At 37.2% G+C, this 22,521-nt stretch overlaps 1 protein-coding gene across 5 annotated transcripts in view; it reads right to left on the bottom strand.

Annotated features, from left to right (window-relative positions):
* The window catches only part of ADAMTSL1 (ADAMTS like 1), a 1,054,626-nt gene that overhangs the window by 279,443 nt on the left and 752,662 nt on the right, over positions 1-22,521 (bottom strand). For all 5 annotated transcript variants that reach the window (XM_066257319.1, XM_066257321.1, XM_066257318.1 and 2 more), the window contains 4 exons: positions 18,542-18,616; positions 15,108-15,265; positions 4,219-4,330; positions 124-262 (listed from right to left, as the gene is read on the bottom strand). In XM_066257319.1, the coding sequence (XP_066113416.1) occupies positions 124-262; positions 4,219-4,330; positions 15,108-15,265; positions 18,542-18,616 (484 nt within the window). The remainder of the gene's footprint in view (positions 1-123; positions 263-4,218; positions 4,331-15,107; positions 15,266-18,541; positions 18,617-22,521) is intronic.

Genomic DNA, 22,521 nt, shown 5'->3' with positions numbered 1-22,521 from the left:
GGTTAGGAGTGGACACTGTACAGCCACATCTATTTCATTTTTAATTAAAAAAATTTAATTTAAGAAGCTTATAAAAAAACTTTATTTGTGTTTAAAATAGATGAACTGGTAAGTTTGACTGACCTGGCTGGACAAGGATCCAAGTTGCACTCCTGAAGTTTGGGCTTGGGTTTGATGTTCTCGGGGTAATAGTTACAATATTGATCAGCAACCACGCGGTTGCTCCGAAGATCGTAACACTCTGCCGACGTCAGCTGGTAACCTGCAGTATCAAACCATACAGGCAAATTTGAAGGCATACATCAATATAATATACATCTTTACTCCTTTTGGCCATCTCACATTAAGAAAGTTCTTCCTAATTTGCCAGTCATTTTCAGGAAAAACGACATAAATGGAAGGCTCATTAATTTTTGCAGGCCACAAATACTGTGTTTTTCTGTTCTAATTTTAACAGTTAAATCATACTGTAGGGCTTGAACTACGTAACACATAACTAGCTTATAAGACTCTGTCATAACAAATATTCTTATTAGTTTGTTTTGTATATTCTAAAAGTCTAAAACAGATTCCATGTCCCTAAGAGATCATTGGTATTTGTTTATCAACCATCTCATACAGGGATGCAAAGTTGGCATCATTGTACCTGTGACACTAAAAAATACCCCTCCCAAAGAAATAAATAAGTTCAATCAACCCCAGTGTGGCTCCCTTGGTCAATGGGGGACATTAAGTAGTACAGGGTCAGGTCTTGCCAGCTGCCTGACATTATTTTTGCCTAAATTTAACCCAAATGGATTAAACTGAATAAATGGATGATTAAGATTTTAACAGTAGCCATCATAAATCCCAAGGCTTCCTGCAGATCAAAAACAAAATAATAAAAAATGAACAAAAAAAAAATGCCTACTGTGTATTTTTTGCCTTGTTCAAAATCCTTTGTCATTTATCTTTAAGTTTCTAGCCAATTATTTTGATTTTCCATGTACAAATTCCCACTGTTTAGTAAATTCTTGTAAAAAAAAAACCAGTGTTGCTGAGTAATACTTAATTCTATGTATAATATGTTTTAATGTTTTACCTGCCTCTTTCTTGTCCTGTGGATTTCTGGTGGGGTGCTGATAAGGACTGAGATTCTTGAGGTGAACAATAAATGTACATAATTTTTTTAATTAGAATTTTTATATTATTCTGACCCTAACTAACTCCAAAATATATTCTCTCTGTCAGGTGGTTGAATATTGTTGTTGCTACATATGTCTTAGAAAGACAGATTTTGAGGACTTAAAAGTCTTGCAAAAATTTTTAGGAAATCAGACGGAGGTTTATAACCAATTTCCTGGCTTGAGGCTGTTTTCTCAGACCACCCACAAAAATTAATTGTTCCTTAAAGACCTAAAAAAAGACCTTTTAACCATTTTATTGTAAAGATGAAAAGCACAAAATGTTAATGGATAAGAACATGTGTTACATTTAATTTTTTGTTTTATAAGAAAATCAAATAGAAAAATGATATTTTATACAAGTAAATATACTTTTAATTTTCAATTACATTATACTCAAAAGTCGATAAGTTTATGATAAGCTAATCATTGCATACTTTTCCATAAATTACTTTCTACTCAAGTATAGCATTTATCTTATAGAAAAATGGGGGCACAAGTGATAAGTAAATCCTAAGTCTGAGATTATGAATTTTAAAAATAATAATTTGTCAGCATATATTGTTGCTTTGAAGCTATTCTAGAGTATAAAAAAATTAAAGTTTAGAACAAAAATTACGTAAATGACCAAAATCGTCCAATAATTGTGTAAGTCTCACAATGTTTTGAGAATAACAATTCTTTACACTTTGTAAAATATTCAACCAGTTGAATCTGGAACCAGAACCATAAAAGGGAATTTAGAGATTACTTCTTAAGTAATTTAATAACTATTGTCCACAAAGGCTGGTTTTCATATCCCTCTCATCTTCACTCTGAGCAGTATGTATTCCTTTGTCTGGGCTTCTAGGTAAGGTGTATTTTTTCTTCTTCTCATTGACATTTGAAAAACACTGATGGTTCTACTTCTTCACTTAGATGTGAAGAAAATAAGGCCCAATGGGGTGGGATATTCATGACTTGAACGTCCATTGCCTCATTGTACAACAAACCATTGTTAAGGTGACTGAAACTACATTCCAACAGCAGCTATATGTGAAACTGCAAGAGTTGGCATATTATTCAGATGCTACTTCCCTTAAAACATGGTTTTCATTTAAATAAAAAGAAAGAAAAAATATTATTTCCTCTGATTTCTTTCTTTGAAATCATTTCTAATGCTGATCATTAATAGGTGAACCAAAATACTGTGCTCATGAAACCTCTGTACAATTGGCATTTTATTTTTAAACAAAGTAATTTTCTATTTAGGACATATAGAGCAACTGGACATACCATTTATTGAAATGTTTAAGATGTTGAGAGAATAGTTATTTAATAATCAAGCAAAAAGCACTTGATGTATTTTTGACTAATTGCTTTTAAGCTAAAATCTAATATTGCTCTATAGAACCTCATATTCAGTGGTTTGTTCACATTATGCAGATGTAGATAACATAGCCAAAGATGAATTATATATGTTCTTAACTGTTTTACAAAAATGAATGGAGTCATTTGTTTTCATTTTGAGGTACTATTCTTCTTTTCTCTTGTCAAAATAATCTAGTGATACCTATGTAGATGAGCTGCTTAAAACCAGCCAGTTAATAGGCTTCCATGAAGATGGAGCCAGAATCTATTTGGTGTGCTCATTTAAAAAAGAATATATATACAATTATATATCCATTAAATTACCAAAACTTAAAAAAAAATGATACTACACAAATTCTGGCTCAGTTGAAAATAAAACTAAAATACTTGTAGACTGCTTATTACCCTTCTGGAAGGAATTTTGGTAATACAGGCCAATAGCCACAAAAGTTCTGAAACTCACTCTTGAGAATTTACTTCAAGAAAATGATTTCAAAGGAGAAAATATTTAGGTATTAAGTTCTTCATTATATTATAATAGAGAATTTTTAACTAAATGATCTTCTATAGGGATATGGCTAAATAAAGAAATAATTCAAAGAAATTATTATGTAATCTTTATAATTACAAAGGGCAGGAATGAGGGAATAAACCTTTTCCAATAGTCCAAAACTCTGTCCACATAACAAATATGATAGAGCAGAGACAGAAATTCATTCTGTGACTTTTCAAGAGAAATGTATTTTTATGAATAAATAAGGCAAGTGGCATTTCTTTTACTGCACGAATGATGAGGTAGAGCTGAAAAATCACTGAGCAGTACAGTGATTATTTTTTCCTGGTAATAAACCACTTCCTTTAATTAAATTAATCTCTGATTCTTTCTGGATACATCATGCTATATAGTAGGCCACACAAATACTCTTCATTTGGTTCTTGAATAGATAAGTTCACTTCAACCAGATGAGTAGTTTATTCTCAAATGAACAGAATCACCTTCAGACCACACTATTGCCAAGCTATGATATTTCTTGTCCTGGTCCTTCAGGGAGTCAAGGAAAGGGGTAAAGACTGTTTCCTCCAATGGGGCTGTATAGACAGAAACTGTTCCTGGAGCATCTAGACCAGGGGTCTCAAACCCGTGGCCCATGGGCCGCATGCGGCCCGCTGAACAATTTTGTGTGGCCCACAGACTAATCCACGAAGTTCAAAATATTTTGGATAAAATTAAGTAAGCCTAGGGGCCTACTTGTATTTTTCATTTCTCTAGCATCCTAGCTAGATATTAGCTTGGTTCACAGCAGTTGTGATGCGAACTACAGTTTCTGGTCGTTTTGTGACACTGAGTAAACTGCATGTACGATTGTGCTTGTTGTACTGATTTTTTTTTGTTTTCAACTGCAGTGAGAAAAGTGTTGCGCAACAGTTGCCTTTTGTAGACCTAGTGCGGCCTGCCAAACGGCTGTGATCTTGCTCTGCGGCCCACATGCTGAGTTGAGTTTGAGACTCCTGATCTAGACTGAGGTCCTTGCCTTAGAGGAGGGCTTCAGAATTTGGCCCCATTCAGAAGAAAGGATCTGAGCCACTATAGCATTGAATTTCTTCTATGCTGAAGTGACATACTCTTACAAGAGCCAAATTATAAGAGCCAAGTGTTCCCTCATAGAAGCCCACAGTTCCTAGGCCGAGTGAACAACACCGTTACCTCCTCCACAGGTTGCTGAGCAAGGAAAGAAATCCGTCTCCCTCCATCGGTGGATGATAGGCTGATAGAAGATGAACTGGACTGTACTGTTAATAGGCTCCGAGTTGCGGATCTGTAGGAGACAACAGACAAGTTGAAGAACTAGTGTGGCAGGGGGGTGCTTTCTGGGTCCCTTGCACCTCTCAACAAGACAGTGTGGTCTTAGGCTGTGTGAAGAACTGCTTTCGGAGGGAAGTGGCAATAGCCATATGACCCGTCTCACCCTTTAACCAGTAAATGCTCTTTGCATATACTGCCACTGTCATTGCCTCCCCATTTCTGTCCTGATTCTAGTAGGATCCGATCCAAGCCATTCAGTCTCTCAGCCTCTTTTATTTCCAATCGTTCTGGTATAACAGGTAAAATTATGTAGATTTATAAATGTAAGATCAGAAACAGACAATTCGTTCTAAGAAAATTTTAAGTGCTAAGTGCTGCTGCTGCTACAAAAAAGAAAGATACCATTTTTGGTTAAGAAAAATAAGAGTTTAAGAATTAACTACTTCTTCCCACTCAGAGACATACATGGGGTTTCCTGACAACTTGGTGATTTACATACTTTATTGTGCAAATTTACCAATTGGAAGCTTGCTATAATGCAGATTCCTGGGCTCAGGCCCAGAGATCCAGGCATTTCAAATGTAGATAGTCCAAGAACCAAACTTTGAAAATCACCAACTTACTGTATGAGAACAAATACATCAAATAAAACACTCGCTTATGGAAATTATAATTCCATTTTTCTTTTAAAGGGAGGATGTGAGGCAACAAATCTTTCATGGTTCTCAAACATACAAGGTTGAGAAAACATATTCAAACTGAAAGAGGGAAAAAAGCACCCAACAAGAACAATGCCTTGATTTCATGACGACAGAATGACATGTGATACCACATTCAGGGAGTTGGGCAGGGGCAAAGCCGGGACTATTTGTTATACTAAAGGAAGTTCCATGCACAACTGAGAGGACCACCGCACACGCCAGCTCCATTACAGGAAGGAGAGAAGTGTCAACGCCGAATCCTGTGGCCAAAGTCTTTGTTAATGTTTTTAATCCTTACCACTGTTGCAACTGCCTTTTATGTAGGATAAACTGATAGATTCAACCTTCAGGTTTTTAAAAAAGATAGCCTTATTTTTCTGCTAGTGAAGTTAACAATGGAATTAAACCTTTAGGATGCACAGGATAACAGGAACACTGGAAAAACAGGGAACCGGTCTTAACCCTTAGACTGGTGTTTGGAGTTCTGATGAGAATATGAAAATATTCCTCAGAAAATCTAGAAAAGCTGGAAAGGAGAAAGAAGGAAGAGAGATAAGCTATAGACTATCTTCTATTATGCTGGGATTCTGACCTGCCGAGTATCCAGGTCTTCCCTAATTAGAAAAAACAGTGATACCATTCCCTACTTTAGAGTAAAAACAGCTGAAGCAATACAATGTCTTTCACAAAAGGGGAGCATGGCCTACAGATTAATATTTTTCAGTCCAATGTGTCAGACACAGGCTAATTGCTTGCTTAGGGATGTAGAATTAATCATGTTCTTTGGAGAGCTTTATTTTTTTTTAAGCTCACATAAGCCTATAGCTCTCTTGGGATGTGTGGTTATCATGGTGGAAAGCTATTAGAAGAAGGCTCTCATTTAACACAACTCTGTGAAAAATAAAAAGGCCAAGTTAGGAAAGTGGGGGTGGGATCAAAATGAGCAGGATATATCATCAAAGTATTTGGAAAAACCTTATTCTAGAATATCTGTATAGTGTCTGGGCTTTGGTCTGGTTAAAGAGGCAAAAAGATGGCGCAGGATTTTTTCAGCTCTCTGGAAACACAAGTAAAAAGAACCTCATGCTCTAAGAGAAAAGAAGGCATGACAAGGAGATCTGGTATCAAGAGAGAGGGTTACTAAACAGCATGCTCTAGGAAAAACCAAAAAAACCAAAAAACCAAGCAGCTTAGAAAGAATATTGTTCTTAATGAATTCAATGAAAGTGATGTATAATGGCAATAAATGCTAAGACTGTATGTCTAGATTTGAGAAGAGATTGATAACTGGATTAAACACCTTGGATGCAGAGAATAACGGAACACTGAAGAAACAGGGAATAGGGTCTAACAGGTGTCCCCAAACTATGGCCCCGTGGGCTGCATGCGGCCCCCTGAGGCCATTTATCCAGCCCCCTCTGCACTTACAGAAGGGGCACTTCTTTCATTGGTGGTCACTGAGAGGAGCACTGTATGTGGTGGTCCTCCAATGGTCTGAGGGACAGTGAACTGGCCCCCTGAGTAAAAAGTTTGGGGACCTCTGGAACCCCTAGACGGGTATTATGTTCACATGTTAACATTCCTGCTTCTCCCTTTATCATTGTCATCTTCCTTTAATAATGGTTACAACTACCACAGCAATCAGCATTAAATATATTTCTACCTTGTGCAGGGTAGATTTTATTTATGTTAACTCTAATCATAAAACCACTGTGTATTATCTTCCATAGTTGCATTATACTGAAAGAAAACAAGGCTCAGAGAGGTTATATAGAAAACAAGGCTCAGAGTTTGGTCAAAGCTTCACGGCTCAGGAAAACAGAGCTGGGGTTTGAATTCAGGTGTGCCGGGCTCTAAAGCTGCTATATATATATATATTTTTAATAGTACCAGAAACATTTGTTTGTGTTGTGAAGATATAGGATCTTTAGCAGTATCCTTGTACCTCTCCTCTCAGTATCTTCTTAATTTTTCATTTTAAAGTAGAAAAAAGTGTTTAAAATAAAAAGAAGAGGTTGACCTGATGTCTATCTTTGATGGCCTAACTGTTGTTACAGAGATGAATCACTATATTTCTTTTTTCTGGTTTTATTAATTCTGGGCTCTGGAGACTGTGGTTATCATTAGCTCTGAAGCTTCATAAACTCTAAATCCTGAAATATTGGTTCTAGTATGAAAGCTTCAGTTTGACACATTAGAATTTTGTTTAAGGGAACTAAATATACCTGGCATATGTAATTTTGACCTCCTTAGGTTAATAAGCAAAAAGAATGTTCTGAACCAAGCTTTTCTTTCTATAATTACAGTGGTTCAGTGTTTCTAATTCAGTTTAATGACTTCTCATACTGAAAGCAATGGAGATAAAGACTGATCACTTTCCCTAGCGACTGATTGCACTGTCATAACAGAGCTGCAGGGCAGTGCAAATGTTTATGTGGGTAATGGCTGAGCTCTAAGTCCTGTAAAAGTAGAGGAATTATGGAGAAATTTCAGACACTTGAAAGACATCCAGGACACAAAGGCTATCCCAGATGAAGCACTATGAAATGCCATATCTTTCTTTCTCATTTGGGGAAAGGGTTAGTTGTGAGCCTTGGAATGTTCCTCAACTAGGTTCATTTCTCTTCCTGATGTTATAGAAACTTTGTCCCCCCTAGACAAGCAGGAAGGAGGTCTGGAGTCAGGGGTTCCCTGGCTGCTCTGGCCTGAGGAAAGAGGGACCAAAGAGGATGAAAGGGAGCTGTGGGCAGACTCGCTCCCTTGAGTCCCTGAGCTGGGACACAATGGTGTTCAACTGGTCACATTAGTCTCAGGGGAGCCAGGGATGGCATGACCAGGTTGTGCTTAAAAATAGTAGAAATAAACAATATGCCTGATAGGAAGAGAGTAAAATAGAAAACAGGTGAATCTATTGATTAAATGTCTCAGTCCACTATATTGAGTTTTTGGATGTTCTGGTAGTTGATGGTGACTTGTGAATCCTCAAGAAACTGTAAAAACATTTTTAAAATTTTGGAGGGCTTTAAAATATGCAACAAGAATAAGATCTTCTTTATATCACTTAAATTTTTACAAACACTTAATAGTGATACAATTGTTATTTTATTACCTTTCTCCTCCATATTCTATAAACCCCATGAGGCAGGTACCATTTATCCTGCTCATCACTCTTTCATTAGCATCATCTACAATGCCTGGCACATAGTAAGTGTTCAAACAATTGCTGAATAAATGAATACATGGAATGAACAAACCAATGAACTATATAATGACCATGATCCTTTTAAATAACATTTGTGACAAATTCTTAGAATTACCATCTTTATTATCTACCAGTTTTCCTGAGGATGTTATTGATAATTTCTTGTTGATAAAATTGATAATGTTGCTAAAGTTCATGAAAAGAAACTGTACTATTATAATATAATGCTTATCCAACAGTACTTCCCATCATCCGTCGATAGTATAGTAGTATTGTAGAGTGGAAAGGGCTTGTAAAAATGCAAGTTATTGTTGAAGTGAAAGATAAATTCAATAATTCTACTGTTTAAAACACCTGACAATTTTAACAGTTGGAAATACTAAGATTATGGATTATTCAATGAAAACAATGATTAAAAAATTGTTAGCATCCAACTCTAATGTTATACCTCTTAAGAGAGTTTTCTAGTCTTGCTAGAATTCCAGACCTCAGTATTGGGAAATACAGCAATTCAGCCCATAGGCCCCTGGCTCAGGGTTGCATGAGAGATGTTGGTTATGGACTTACTGACCACAGCTCTTGAGTAGAGCGGTAGACCGGAGATACTTTTCTGGGAGCAATGAGTATAATGTTGGCTAAGGAACAAAGAGGTGGAAGGGATGTGTCAGGAAGGAGATGCTGTGAGGCTGAGCTGACGTGATTCTACTGGAGGAATGACCCCAGTGTCATAGGGAGGAGGGAGGGCAGGAAACAAATGGTAAGTGTAGAACCAGGAATGCTAGGATTGGGCAAGGGTCTGCCACAATCAACATTGGTTCTCTGATTCTGAATCTTAAAAACTAGCTGTGAAATTGGTAAAATAACTGGTCTAGGGGTGCAGAAGGAGTCACCCAAAGATGTTCCTCTGCAGAATATAGATTATTTTGAACTAAAGGCAACTGAGAGGCTGAAGGCTCAAGAGAAATTCCAGCACCACCCCACAGTTACGTGGAAGAATTCAAATTAGGGGTTGTGTTTAAAGTAAGAGATGATCAGGGATAACCTTTTGACCTGTCTATGTGGCAGGACAAACTGTTAGTTACTGAACATCTGCTCTTCTTCTCATCTTGTAAATGACCGCCCTCCCCTCTAAAGCCCAGGGGTACTTTATCTCATCCTCTGTTTGGAGTGCCATGTATCCCTCATTTTAACTTCCTGCCTCCGCTCCACTCATGTACATGGGGCTGCAGACTATCTCATTTATATAAAGTTCCCCTATGTGCATATGTAATTAAATTTGGTTATATTCTCTTGTTAATCTAGTCTACCTCATGTAGATGTAACTATTAGACCAGCTGAAAAGCCTAGGATGGCAGAGGAAAGTTTCTTTCGTCCTCACATGAGAAGCCCAATTAGAAATTCAGTGTATTGTAATGAGCTCAGTTCTAAACTCTTGGACTCTTATTGGCATTAAGGAGCACATTTATTTGGGGACTCACTACTTGTAAAAGTTAAATAGAAAAAAAATCACTATGTATTACATGCTTCTTTGATTTCCCACAGTAATTTAAACTTTTCCTGTCAGGAATGTTTGGCTTTCAATGATTTTCCCTTTGTATGAGCACCAATTGGCAGGGCAAAACCAACCTGGGCTTCAACATTTGCCAGAGCTCAGCCTCCAGTGGAGAAAAGAGTTGATTATTTGAATCCTACCTAAGACTCACAGGCTGCCCAAATCTCACAAAGGCTTTCTTAATCAGGTGAGTCTGTAGCAAATACCTATAGCTTTTAGTCTGTCCATTTTATTTTAGTGTTTCTTTATATGCACCACTATTTCAACATTTCCTATCCAGTGTGCTATCTCTCAAGTGGCATTATTATCTAGGAAAGGGAAGATACTATATTGGTTGTGGAATTACATACAGCGGTATGCTCAGGGATGTCCAGAAAGAAATACGAAGGCATTATCTCTAATACTCTAAATGATACAAATGGAAACCATGACATTTCTACATATTTCCTAGGCTACTCAAACAGGTTTCTTAGGCAATAATGAGGATAATGCTAATCTTCCAAACCAAATTCTCCAATTATAAAAATGTAATGAATTTAGCAAATTATTCTCTGTAGGAAATAGCTGTTCTGTAGTTATCAGTGCATAAATTATGAGTCAGTGTTCTTAGCTCTATATACACTTATTTTTTACTATTCTGTGGTGCATTTCTACTACTTTGGTGGCTTAGGTATTCTCATCAGTCACTTCTCTCTCTAATATGGCTTTCTTCTTACACTTTAAAAATGGGCACACACAGAACATGTATAAGTATATCTAAGTTGCTTGCACAAGTAGAGCTAAGATGGAAGTTCTAATATACAATAAGCCATAACTGAAAAAGACCCTCTTCTATCTAGGAAAGTGATGATCTTTTATTGGATCTGCAGCTTCAGAAAAGATGCAAATGGCATGGTAAGGGGAAGGGGATACTAAGCCAGGCTGTCGTCCAGCCAGTAGCCAATTGCCCATAACAGTGACTGTGATGACAGATATCACAGCCAGTCTGCTCTTACATCCATTTGTCTTCATAGCCACACCTGCCCAGTCGTTCCTAGGTATACCGCATGTGAACTGATCATCTTCAGAGAAGTCATTGTCTGTCCCTGAGTAGACAGAGTATTGCGATAAGTTGGATAGGAAGTTAAAGTATTTTAAAAAGGTGGAAAGGAAGTAAGTCTACACACTATTGGATTCAATTCCTCACAAAGACTATGGGGGAATATTTTATTGCCATTTTACAAATGAGTAAACAGGATCAAGGAGGTAAAACAATGTACTGAAGTTACACATCCAGCAAGCAGGAGAATATACCAAACTCTGGAGAGCTTATTTGTTGTACCACTCTATACTAGCATTGTCAAAAATGTTTGTGTAGTCAATACCTAAAGTTTAAATTTTTGGAAGACATGTTTTCCTAAGAAGGAAAATAATAATTTGGTCTAGTTTTAACCTTTAAAGATTTCAAAATATAACTTTGGAACCAATGGCAATATATAATGATTCTCACTGAAAGAAAATTTTCCTTTCATGCAAAAACTGTTCTTTTCTTTTTAAATGAACAAAAATTGTATTTTGGCCATGAGGATGTTGATGAATTACCATTTTTATTTTTATTCATGTGTATCTCATTCAAAAAGGAAGTCATTGCTTAAGTTAATATATAATGCAAAAGAGACTATGCTTTGAATGATACTGAAAATGAATTGCAAAGTATGTCTGTAATTTCTATGCACCTAAATCATGATAGATGATAAATGATCAAATGATAATTTTTTATTTTCTATTTCCTGGGGAAAACTAGGGAAAAAGTTGCTTCATTATGAATTAATGGAAAAAACATAATTTTCTTCTTTTTTTCTAGTCTTAAACTATCTGATTCATTTTCAATTTTGACTTAGCTGATTTTAAAAATTACATTATCTATTTTAGAATAACTTTACATCAATTTTTTTCCTGATCTTTTCAAATGAAATCTTAATTTCTTCTCAACTGCAACCAGCAGTTATGTCATCACATAGGATAATAGGATATATGATGAGAAAATGATAGGTTAGCTTGTTTCTAAATGAAAATATTTACAGGTGGTAGGCATTTAGGAAAGTATCAAAAATTTATTTAAAGTGTATTTTTTTCCTTATTTACATCTATTTATATATAGAAGAAAAAAAATAGTCTTCTAACAGAGAGTACTGATAAGAGTTCTGGGCCAGAAGTAATGAGATGTAATTTTTGGTGTTGATTTATAACCAGGGGGAGCTTGGTCAAGTCACTCAACTTCCTTAAAGCTCAGTTTCTTCGCAGGTAATATGAAGATGTCAGCATCTGTCCCGCTTCAGCAATTGCCATGTGACTAAAGTATCTTTTTTTTTTTTTTTCCTGAAGCTGGAAACGGGGAGAGAGAGACAGACAGACTCCCGCATGCGCCAGACCGGGATCCACCCGGCACGCCCACCAGGGGCGACGCTCTGCCCACCAGGGGGCGATGCTCTGCCCCTCCAGGGTGTCGCTCTGTTGCGACCAGAGCCACTCTAGTGCCTGGGGCAGAGGCCAAGGAGCCATCCCCAGCACCCGGGCCATCTTTGCTCCAATGGAGCCTCGGCTGCGGGAGGGGAAGAGAGAGACAGAGAGGAAGGAGAGGGGGAGGGGTGGAGAAGCAAATGGGCGCTTCTCCTGTGTGCCCTGGCCAGGAATCGAACCCGGGACTTCTGCACGCCAGGCTGATGCTCTACCACTGAGCCACCGGTCAGGGCCTTAAAGTACTTTTATTCGTCCAACACCTGGTAGTGTCTATTATGTTTTCTTATAGATTTATAAAGAAAAATGTGATTCTGCCTTGCCCTCGAGGAACACACAGTAGAAAGATGTGATGTAAACAGGAAAATTGGATTGAGTCACAGAATACTTCTGGGTTGGGGACCGAAAAATCAATAGGGTTTTTAAGAGTTTGGATTTCTGGGGGGCAGAGGTGTGGGGAACTGGCTTCAGCTGACAGTCTGACCAATCCCCTACCTATCTTGCCAAAAGTTTCGCCCTTCCTCACACCTCCATGTTAACTGTGCCCTCCGTGTTCCCCGGAAGGAAAGACTGGCTTCTTTGTGTAAAGTTAGGATGTTTATGTATTGGTGGGGTTTTCTGCACTTGGTAGAATTTTGGGGTTGCCTTGGAAACTCAGAAAAGTTAATCAGAAAAGTTATTGATTTGCTAATGTCCCACTTTGCCCTGTAAAATAAAGGAAAATGCGGTTTTGTGGGTGCAGGCTGCAGCCATGTTTTCATCTAGGGCAGACTTTTTCTGCTAGAAGTAATTGCAGAGCCCTCCCGACCCCATCTTTTATTCTTTAATTCTTTAAGTGTATTTTTCTTAATTCTGCACCGTTCTCGCTCGGGACCTGAAAAGACTGGTCGTGCAGGTTTGCGACACTTCTGGATGGAGAAAATCCTGAACAACAATGATAAGTTAGTGAAGTGAATAAAAGAAGATAAGAAAATTGCTGATAGGGGGCACAACATTATGCAAAGGTAATCAGTTATGAGATTGCAGGATGTTGGGGGATCCACAAGCCATTTAGTTGGCTGAAACAGGAGAGGAAAAGTCAAAGGTGAGGTTAGAAGAATAGATAGGACCAAGATTATTGAGTGTAATGCATGCTATAGATCTGCGTTTTTAACCCTAAGCAATGAGTGGAGGTAAGGGGCAAAGCAGCATTATGAAGAGAGGAGTTCTGGTTTTAGAAAACTCACTATCCAGAGTTGATGATATTTTCTATTTCTAATAGTTCAGGTGAAAAATACAAATGACTAAAGATGGAGAAGAAAGAATAGTTTTGTAGGATGATATATAGGCAGAACTAAAAAAGTTTAATGTCTAATGAGGGGTGTATAGGAGATGGGAAAATTGGTATGAATCAAAGTTTTCTGCTCAGTTGGGCAAACAGTCCACAAGATAAGAAATCAAGCAGATAAAGTAGGTGTTTGGGGATAGTTGGGTCCAGTTCTGGACACGTTGAGCTCATTGTGTCTGTGGGACATCCAAGTAGTGATGTGCAGAAGGCAGCTGGATATAGGAAATGCATTCAACAATGCGGTGAACTATTCAAATGTGAATAATATTACTTGAATCTGATTCTATATTTTCAATATGTGTATTAACTCTTGAAAGGCCACTAGGAGAATTAGTGTAAACGGTTTATTCAATAGTACTCTAAGGGCTTCAAAATATAAAGACATCTCATGTTTTTACTGTATAGGCAGACCTCGTTTTATTGTGCTTCCCTTTATTATGCTTTACAGGTGTATTTTTTTACAAATTGAAGGCAAGACCCTCCACCAGTAAGATGATTATGATTTTCTTTATTGTGACACTTATTTTATTGTGGTGGTCTGAATCTGAAACTGTAATATCTCCAAGGTATGCCTGTATTTGCTTGCTTAACTGAAATGAGTTAACTACCTACAGCATCATTTCTGTTGTGAACTATCTCTGATGGTTTATAGCTTCTTGCTCATGTTCATGTGGCTGGCAGGTGAGCTGGATTAAAAAAAAGCTACCATGCAGATGGAGACAGGACGGTACTCTGGAACCCTTCTTCCGTCCCACCTCACTGTCTATCACATTTCCCTACATGCATTTTTCCTTCCAGCTGCCATGGGGTCATCGAGCCTTAGCTTAAATCAAATGTCCTCTGGCTCCAGGTCTCATGATGAAAAATTTATGGAGTCCTGGACACATTACAAGTTTTACAGCTTTACAGCTGAAATCCTTCAGGTCCTTCTGACCTTCTGAAGGAAAAAATACGTTTTATTTTATTGTGAGTCCCAAGTGTTCGAGTGTGTACATTTTTCCTACAGAATGTTCATGCTGCTTCCAGCAATGTGTTTTATATTATTGTGAAGAGTAGGGAAGCTCTGATAGAAGGAAACAATTGAGTCTTGTTGCCAGTACAAGAGAAAACAGAATTTGCAATTGGAAGGAAGCATGAACAAGTCTATGGGTCATTAGTTTGTATTTCTCTTTGACTGAGGACACCTTGTGTGAGTCGGTGACTGTATCCCAGCTTGTTTCAAAAAACCATTTATATCCTCCAACTAACGATATGTTGGTTTTGTGAGTGGGACTTTTTGTTAAATTAAACATATACACATAAACATACACCCAATTAGGATTTTCCTAGGATCTTAAAAAAATAATATGTTCTTGTAAACTACAGGATATAGCTCAACATCCTTGAATTAAACATCTTTTGGATAATAGGCTTTCCAAATCTATTTCAAAACCTGAAGTCTCTCTCTTCAGGAGATTATAAATACCATCAATTTGGAGGTGGCTTATATACAAGGTACCTAAATGTACTTACCTTGACAATGAAATCTGCTGTGAGTGGTCCAGCCATTTTCAGGGTCTCTTTGTCTAGAGATTTCTGGAAGTCCGCACTAGAATTGCCCACTAGAAAGGCGCCTGTGGAGCTGAGACTGTTTTCACCTTTAGTCCCCTGGAGGGTTTTGGTTTCCAGATCTACATAGTCAAACACATGAAGAGAAGAGAAAGGTGTTCCTGGGGATACAACAGACCACATGCAAGACTCCCCATGGAATAGGGTGTAGAACTATACAAGGGAGCAGCATCATTCTTTATAGGGCTGATGCAGTTGAAACAATGATGTGAACAGAATACATAGGCACTTTGTATTACATAGAAGTTTATGCTGCAAATAAAATTATTTTAAAACTCATTATCCAAATACTCAAGGCTTCCTGTCAAAAAATGTTTGACTCCCTGGATGACCTCATTTGGGCACCCCAACTTATCACAATCCTATTCTTCTGACTAAACCATTTCCCATACATATCTATTGATTTCAGTCTTTATGGCCCACAGCCCAGAACACACTACACTTTTCTTTTTGCTCTGTGAGATCCAGGGTACATTTCTGAATTCCTTTAGTACTCCTGTGACTTTATATTTTTGCGTTACCTTTTAGTTTTTTATACTTTCTTGTTATCTATTGACGTGTGCTATTGTTCAAAATGAATAGTGACTTAAGGACAGAGAACTAACTAACTGTCCTTTTTAATTCTCTTCCTTTTAAATTTATCTTTGTGGTACTTATTCAGTATTGTTTACATATATGATATTTTATAAGCACTTAAAACAGAAAGAACTTCCTGAAAATTTCAGTCTAAATGTGGCCAATGACAAAACCTGTGAAGCATCTTTTGTTGTAGGAAATCAAAGCATGCTGGGGATGATGGTAATTATGATGTGTATGCCAGAGCAGGTGAAATTTTCATGTGAGCAAGACATGATTTAGAATAATTTCCCACTGCATAAAGGAAGGTAGATAGGTTAAACCTAACAAAACCCTTGGTTTTGGCAAGGGCCATTTAGAAGAAGGATGGTGAAGATCTAGGTCTTCTACCCTACATTCAATCAGACCGACTCCCCTCTTATATGTTTTATAGAAGGGGGTTCTGTGGATAATGTTAAGTTCTCTGGAGGTACTAAAGTGCCTAACGTATTTGTAGTAAATTATTCTAGATGTTGTCTAAATCAAGTTCTCTATTTCAAGGGGTACGAACAGGTGGAAATGTTGGTGTCCAATGAAATGGCCATGACCCCCAGATGCAGTCCATGCTGCCCTTCTTTGGGAGTAGGTCAGGCTTCCCTCCCCTGTCCCAGCTCTGAGAGGACCTCACAGAAGAACATAAGGCACACCAAGGACACATTTGAGTGTGACAACCACGGTTCTTGTCATCAGAGTAAAGTAATCACCCTGCCTCTCCTTCCTCTAGCCTTTATTCTTACAGTTGCCATACAGGCAGACATTCACACTAATTTGTAAAAATATCTCCAGGATGTAAGTTAATTTAATTTTAGGAAAACCTTAAAGGTCTAAGCCTGACCTAAGCATCTGATTTAATTTGTTCACCAAGCCTCCCAGATAATCTTTCTCAAGGTTCTTCTGATGAAAGATGAGCTGGGGCTGGACAAGGCTGCCTAGTCTTATTCTAGTTTGGCTCTAAGTACATATTTAAGGTTGGTCCCATAGTGCACCAGCTGTTAGGAGTGAAGGGAAAAAAGGGTTGCAAGAGAAACGGCATAATTTACTTACACATTCATTTTAAATTATAAAAACAAAACAAAAACTTCCTTATACATATGTTATCAACAATATTTCTGTTGGGGGAAAAAGCAGGTTCCATTTTACTTTTCATTAGCTATGAATATCATTTGCAATTTTATCTATCAAATCCTTGGAACAATTAAATCAAAGAAGTCCAATCCGTCAGCTTCTTAGTAATGACATAATTAGGAAATCTGGGAGGCTAATACATTTATAAAAATAAATTTTTCTCTTATGTCCATATTCTTTTGGGTTCTTTCTTCTGCAGCGAGGAGTCAGTCCCCAAGTTGGTGGTAGTCATGGTCTAATGTTTCAATTTAGCCTATTCCTGCTCAGAAAAATACTATTTTTGTGTTACTGTTACACCAGCAGTTACCTCTGTCTAGTTTTTAAGGGGAAAAACAAATCATTTAAAATGTAATAGTGTACACACATATATCATCATTTGTCATGAGAACACTATATTTTGGGGGGTTGTTCAGGGCTAGAAAAGAAGTTGGATCCATATAAGGTATCTTATCAGCATCTTTTGGCTTTGCCCGAATTGTACCTTACTTATTCCTTTACTTCACATGACCCTTCAAGTCCCACCTCTCCCATTAAATATATTTATTTTTATTTTAAGAAAGACTATAGTAGGCTATCTGAACTTTCACAGGCTCCAATTTGTCTTCATCATGTTTGTATTTCTGGAATGATTTTAGTCATAATCCAATTGCCAAAAGATAGTACTTGCTACCTAAATTGGTTTCTTAGGCATGTGTGTGGGAGGGGAGAAAGAGTAGTAAGTGATAGATAGCTTCATAGGAACCCAAGAGCAAGCACAGTGGAGATCAGAAATGCTCAAGGGATCAGCTGAAGTATGCAGAAACTACCAGCATATTCTCTCCTACCGTCTCCCTTGCTCATAGGCATTAATTTTCCATTCATAATTTATAGGGCTATGTCTAAGCAAGACTAAATGGTAGTTTTTAAAAAAGATGTGGCTGTGTACTGCTGGCTTGGTGTGCCTGAAGGTCCCTTCATGTGCATACTCTGGTGGAGCCATGCTACCATTTGACCTTTGGGTTGTGATCACCCTTTAGTAATTCTGAATCTAATAGCTATCTTCAGGATATTAGGACTTTGTATTGTTTTTCATACATGGGTGCTTAATTATTTCCAAAATGGTTTTCTTTAAATGTCACAGGGTTAAGGTTGTTCAGTGTTTTTTATGTTCCTCTGAATTGATAAAGTAATAAAACATAAGCATAGGAATAATAAAATTTATAGAAAGGAAAGAAGGAGAGGGAAGGAAAGTAGGAAGGAAGAAGAAAAGAAACGAGAGGTGAGGCAAGAAAAAGACAGATTGATTGGAAAGTAAGAAGATAGAAGATGAGAAATAATATTCACAAAAACATAAACATATGCTTAACTCATAAACAATCTATGGGGAGCAACTATTCTGTTTTTATCAGTATGACTGTGGTTAGAGATAATTACCACAGAGTTTCCTGCTATCTCATCAGGCAACCAAAAGATAAACAGAAGTATTCTACATATCATATTATGATAGAGTGGAAAGATTTGTACTTCTATATTTTAATCTATTCTGAGAACAACAACAACAAAAAATAATAATGCCTAAAATTCTCAATACTCACAGGAAAATAATTGAGTTTACTTACACAAGTGATCAGGTCCTCTCAAGATAAGGAGAACGTGTCTGCTTCCATAGGGAATAGCAACCACAGTGTCATCCACTAGAGAGAAGCAAAGCAAAGTCTTAAAAGCACATAGTTTGATACAAAATTACTATTTGTCTTCTATAAAGGCACTGACTTACATACTGCAAACCCAGTGACAATCTTTTAAGTCTTTGTAATGTGAACACCAATATTTGGGAATCAGAGTTTTACTTTCTTCAAAATAAAATTTGCCAAAACAGCTGGTCACTAGCTAACTCATGGGGGATCTAACCTTTAAAAAACATGTAAATTTTGATCATGAAAAAATGGATTTGCAAGTTTTCCTCTGATTTTAAATCCTGGCCTTATATTGCCAAATTTCTCTAGACTAGAGCAATTGTGTTAAAATACAAAAGGGAAATAATTCTAATGTTCCAAGGATGACTTTATTATATCAAAATCTGGATTCTCTCTAGCAAAGTAACTGTCTTAGATGAGTAGGACAGATGAGAATAGGGGAAACAAATATTTGTTCATGTTCTTTAAGCCCTCTAGGGCAGAAATCATGTCTTCCAGTTCTTCGATTATATCTTTACTCTATCTGCATCAAATATATACTATATGTAATGAGTATCCTATAAATGGTTATTCACATTTCACTCCACACTCTCCCTGTTTTGAAAAAAAAATTTGGCTGAATCAGCGATCATTTAAAAATGAATTACTTTTTACTATGCTTGAAAAATTGAGCCTAAACTCATTGGAAACAGTCCCAAAACCAACATTTAAAATAATTAAAGGTATATTTCATGTACCCCAAATACATCACCAGCCTTCTCATTTGGAACTTAGAACTCCATTTGTGACAATACTTTGTATTTACATGACTCTGAAGAGTTACACTTTCACCTCAATTATACTATATTTCTTCACCCAAGATTTGTTAATATAGGCAAAGATGCCACCATGACCACTTTATGATGAAGAAATTAAGCCTCTGAGAATTATAATGAATAGCTCAACGTCAAAGAACAGAAGACAAGGGACAACAGGTATTTTAAACTCACTGGCATATTCAGAAGTTCTGAGGGATTCTCTGTTTCATAAACATCTTACTGGAAGAATTTAATTCAAATAAAAGAATCTCAAAAGGTAGCCAATTTCTTTGAACTTCAACGTATCATCTTGTCTTTGGGTGAATTTAATTTCAATAAATGAATTTCAGAAGTTCCCAAATTTCCCTGATCCTTAGTTATTCTGTTTATAAAACAGGGAAACTAATACTTACCTCATAATATTGTTGTAAAAAGATACAGGCAAGGATATAGATATAGATATATAGATGTACAGTCTGGACCATGGTAGTTTGTAAATATTATTTTCCTCTCTCTATTCCAAATCTCCTTAAAACAGGAACTTAAAGGCTATTTATTTTTATGATTGTTTTTAATGCTTCAAGACCCCTACCACATAAGCCAGCTCAGACGAATCAAAAGAGGTTACATTTATCAAGTTCCCTGCAATATTGAATATTCTGTTCACACAACACCGTTTTAATTGTTTTTAATATCAACCATTGTTAAAGAAAAGCCAGAATTTCAGATAGCTAAGAGATTGTGGCTTATAAGAACAAAACACTAAGGGGAATATAGAAAAGGAACAAAGAATGTTCAGACTGGGCCCACAGACCTCTAAACGCCTTGCCTAAAGACATGGATGTTTAAGTTTACAAAAGAAACTCAAAGAAGTTAAAACAATGGGATTTCTAGAAATAGAAAGTCTTTGTTTATCCACAGGTCAAATAAAGTGCAAGCAAAAGGGAAGCTTTCTGTTGGCGGCTGTCTTCTGACCCACACACAGCTCAGGCGGCCTCCTCTTGTTCTGCTGAGCAGTGACTCACATTCCACATGCCAGGGCATTGACCTAGCTTTTGGCTGATGCAGTAACCTTTGTATGCTCCCTGAGGAAGATGGGGAGGAAACTCCAAAATTGTTGGGGTAAGACGAAAGGATGGAGAGAACAGACCAGTAAAGAATGGAATATCTCCTGATGTCCCTCTGCGTTTGCCTAGTCAAAGAGAAATATGGAGCAACCAGGGCTGGTGCAAACGTGCACCATCAGCAGCACACAGCGCCAGAGGGAGGAGAGTCCTGGCCTGCTCTCCTGTGGTTCTGTAAAGGGAAAACAGAGAACTGCAGCTCAGGAGGCAACCAACAAACTCATGACTTTGCTCTCCAAATGTTTTTGAGTGTCTTCCTAGTGTTAGATTCCAAACTAGGTACCAGAGATTCCGTGATGAACAAGACAAACAAAGCAGCAGCCCCACAATATGGTCCCTGAAAAAGGGACCCCAAACAAAAAATGTGTGGAAAATACCACATTTTATTTCTTGTGCATGTACATTCCCAAGGACATTGGTTAGTTTCTTAGGTACCATGAACCAAAGAAACGCATTTCACTCTATGTAACCTGCTGTGTCCCCAATGTGTTCTTGCAGAGAAACTTTCTTACATATCATCTGTTAACATCAGCTGCTATATTGCAGAAAGCATGGAATTTGACAAAAAAAAGAAGAAAAAATATTTTCATTTTATGCATGTTGATAAAAAGCCAGTCTTTGAGTTGTTTACGTATTAATAATTATCTCATTTGATGATAACTTCTCAATGATTAGAGATGTGTTGGGGGACTCTTTTATTTGGTATCTGTTATAGTATTATGCACAGAGAGGTGTTTGTTTAAGACATCCAAGAATGCGCCAGCAGTCTGGTTTCATCACCTGCCTCTCAGTGATGAATTCACTGGGTGTGGCTGGCGAGGCAGGTGACAATGTCCTTTCCCACCATGCTGCACAGTCCTCCGGGGGCAGGTGGCACTGTCCTTTCCCACTGTGATGCACAGTCCTCCGGGGGCTCTTTCCCAGAAGAGCACACTGCTCCACAATCAAGTGCATCAGCCCTAACCTCTCTGGCTTTCTTGATGCAACCATGATGTCAATCTTTAGGACATATTTTCAAGTTATTAATCAAAAATTCCAAAAGCTTTACTTCAGAGATCTGGTATCCTCTTTCTCCATTAAATGACAAGGTTTCCATGGAATCATAAATCTCGTTATTTCACATGTATGGGTTGCAAATTATCTTTTTCATGGAAATTGTTCTCAAGGATTGTACCTAAAAGATTTTGTAAAAACAAATCATCTTTATATTCTACATCATTCTACAGAGCATTTTAGATTCATTTTTAATCTTGTCATACGTGAATTTTTCTGTGTGATTCATTGTTGTATCAGAGAAAGGTGATAATAAAAATGATAAGGTTTGCAAACACAGGATTTCCTATTCTGATATCTAAGCTTATCTTATTTTTAGACTTGTTGATAAGTTCATGCTTTTAAAGACCCTTTGCCTTAAGCCTTTGGGGCCAGTACTCAATCTTATCATTATTCTTATTTTTTTTTTTGATGGAAGAGCCATTATTAGTACAGTTGGCTACATAAAAAAAGTCTGTCAATCTTGAGGATGTTTTTCATAGTATATTTTTAATCTTCATGCCAACTTTATTACTCTTAAAATATATCCAATAAAATAAGATGAACCTTTCAAATCTCACCCCCACCCCCAGTTTTACCTAGATCAAAAACTTTGGAGCCATCCTTGATTTCAGGCTTACATTCAATCAGTTAGAAAGTCCTATTGTCACAAGAGTCGGAAAGTCATATTTTATTGATTCTACCATAACTTACATTTTAACATATATATAATCAGAATATATCTCACTAGTGCCTTATATTCTTTCTCACCACATTTATCTTTGCCTGCACAGGGACTAATATCAAAACAGCTGTTATCAAACCTTGCATAATGGTGTGAGCACCTTGGAAGAAAATTCCAAGATAAAAGTAGAGCACATTCATTTAACCTCCGGGAATCAAATGGTTCTGAGGGTTGTAAGGAGATGAGGGATTGGAAGTACTAAAG

The sequence above is a fragment of the Saccopteryx bilineata genome, chromosome 2 (genome assembly GCF_036850765.1).
Source record: "Saccopteryx bilineata isolate mSacBil1 chromosome 2, mSacBil1_pri_phased_curated, whole genome shotgun sequence".
In the NCBI taxonomy this organism is placed as follows: domain Eukaryota; kingdom Metazoa; phylum Chordata; class Mammalia; order Chiroptera; family Emballonuridae; genus Saccopteryx; species Saccopteryx bilineata.
This window is presented reverse-complemented; position numbering and strand designations above follow the sequence as displayed.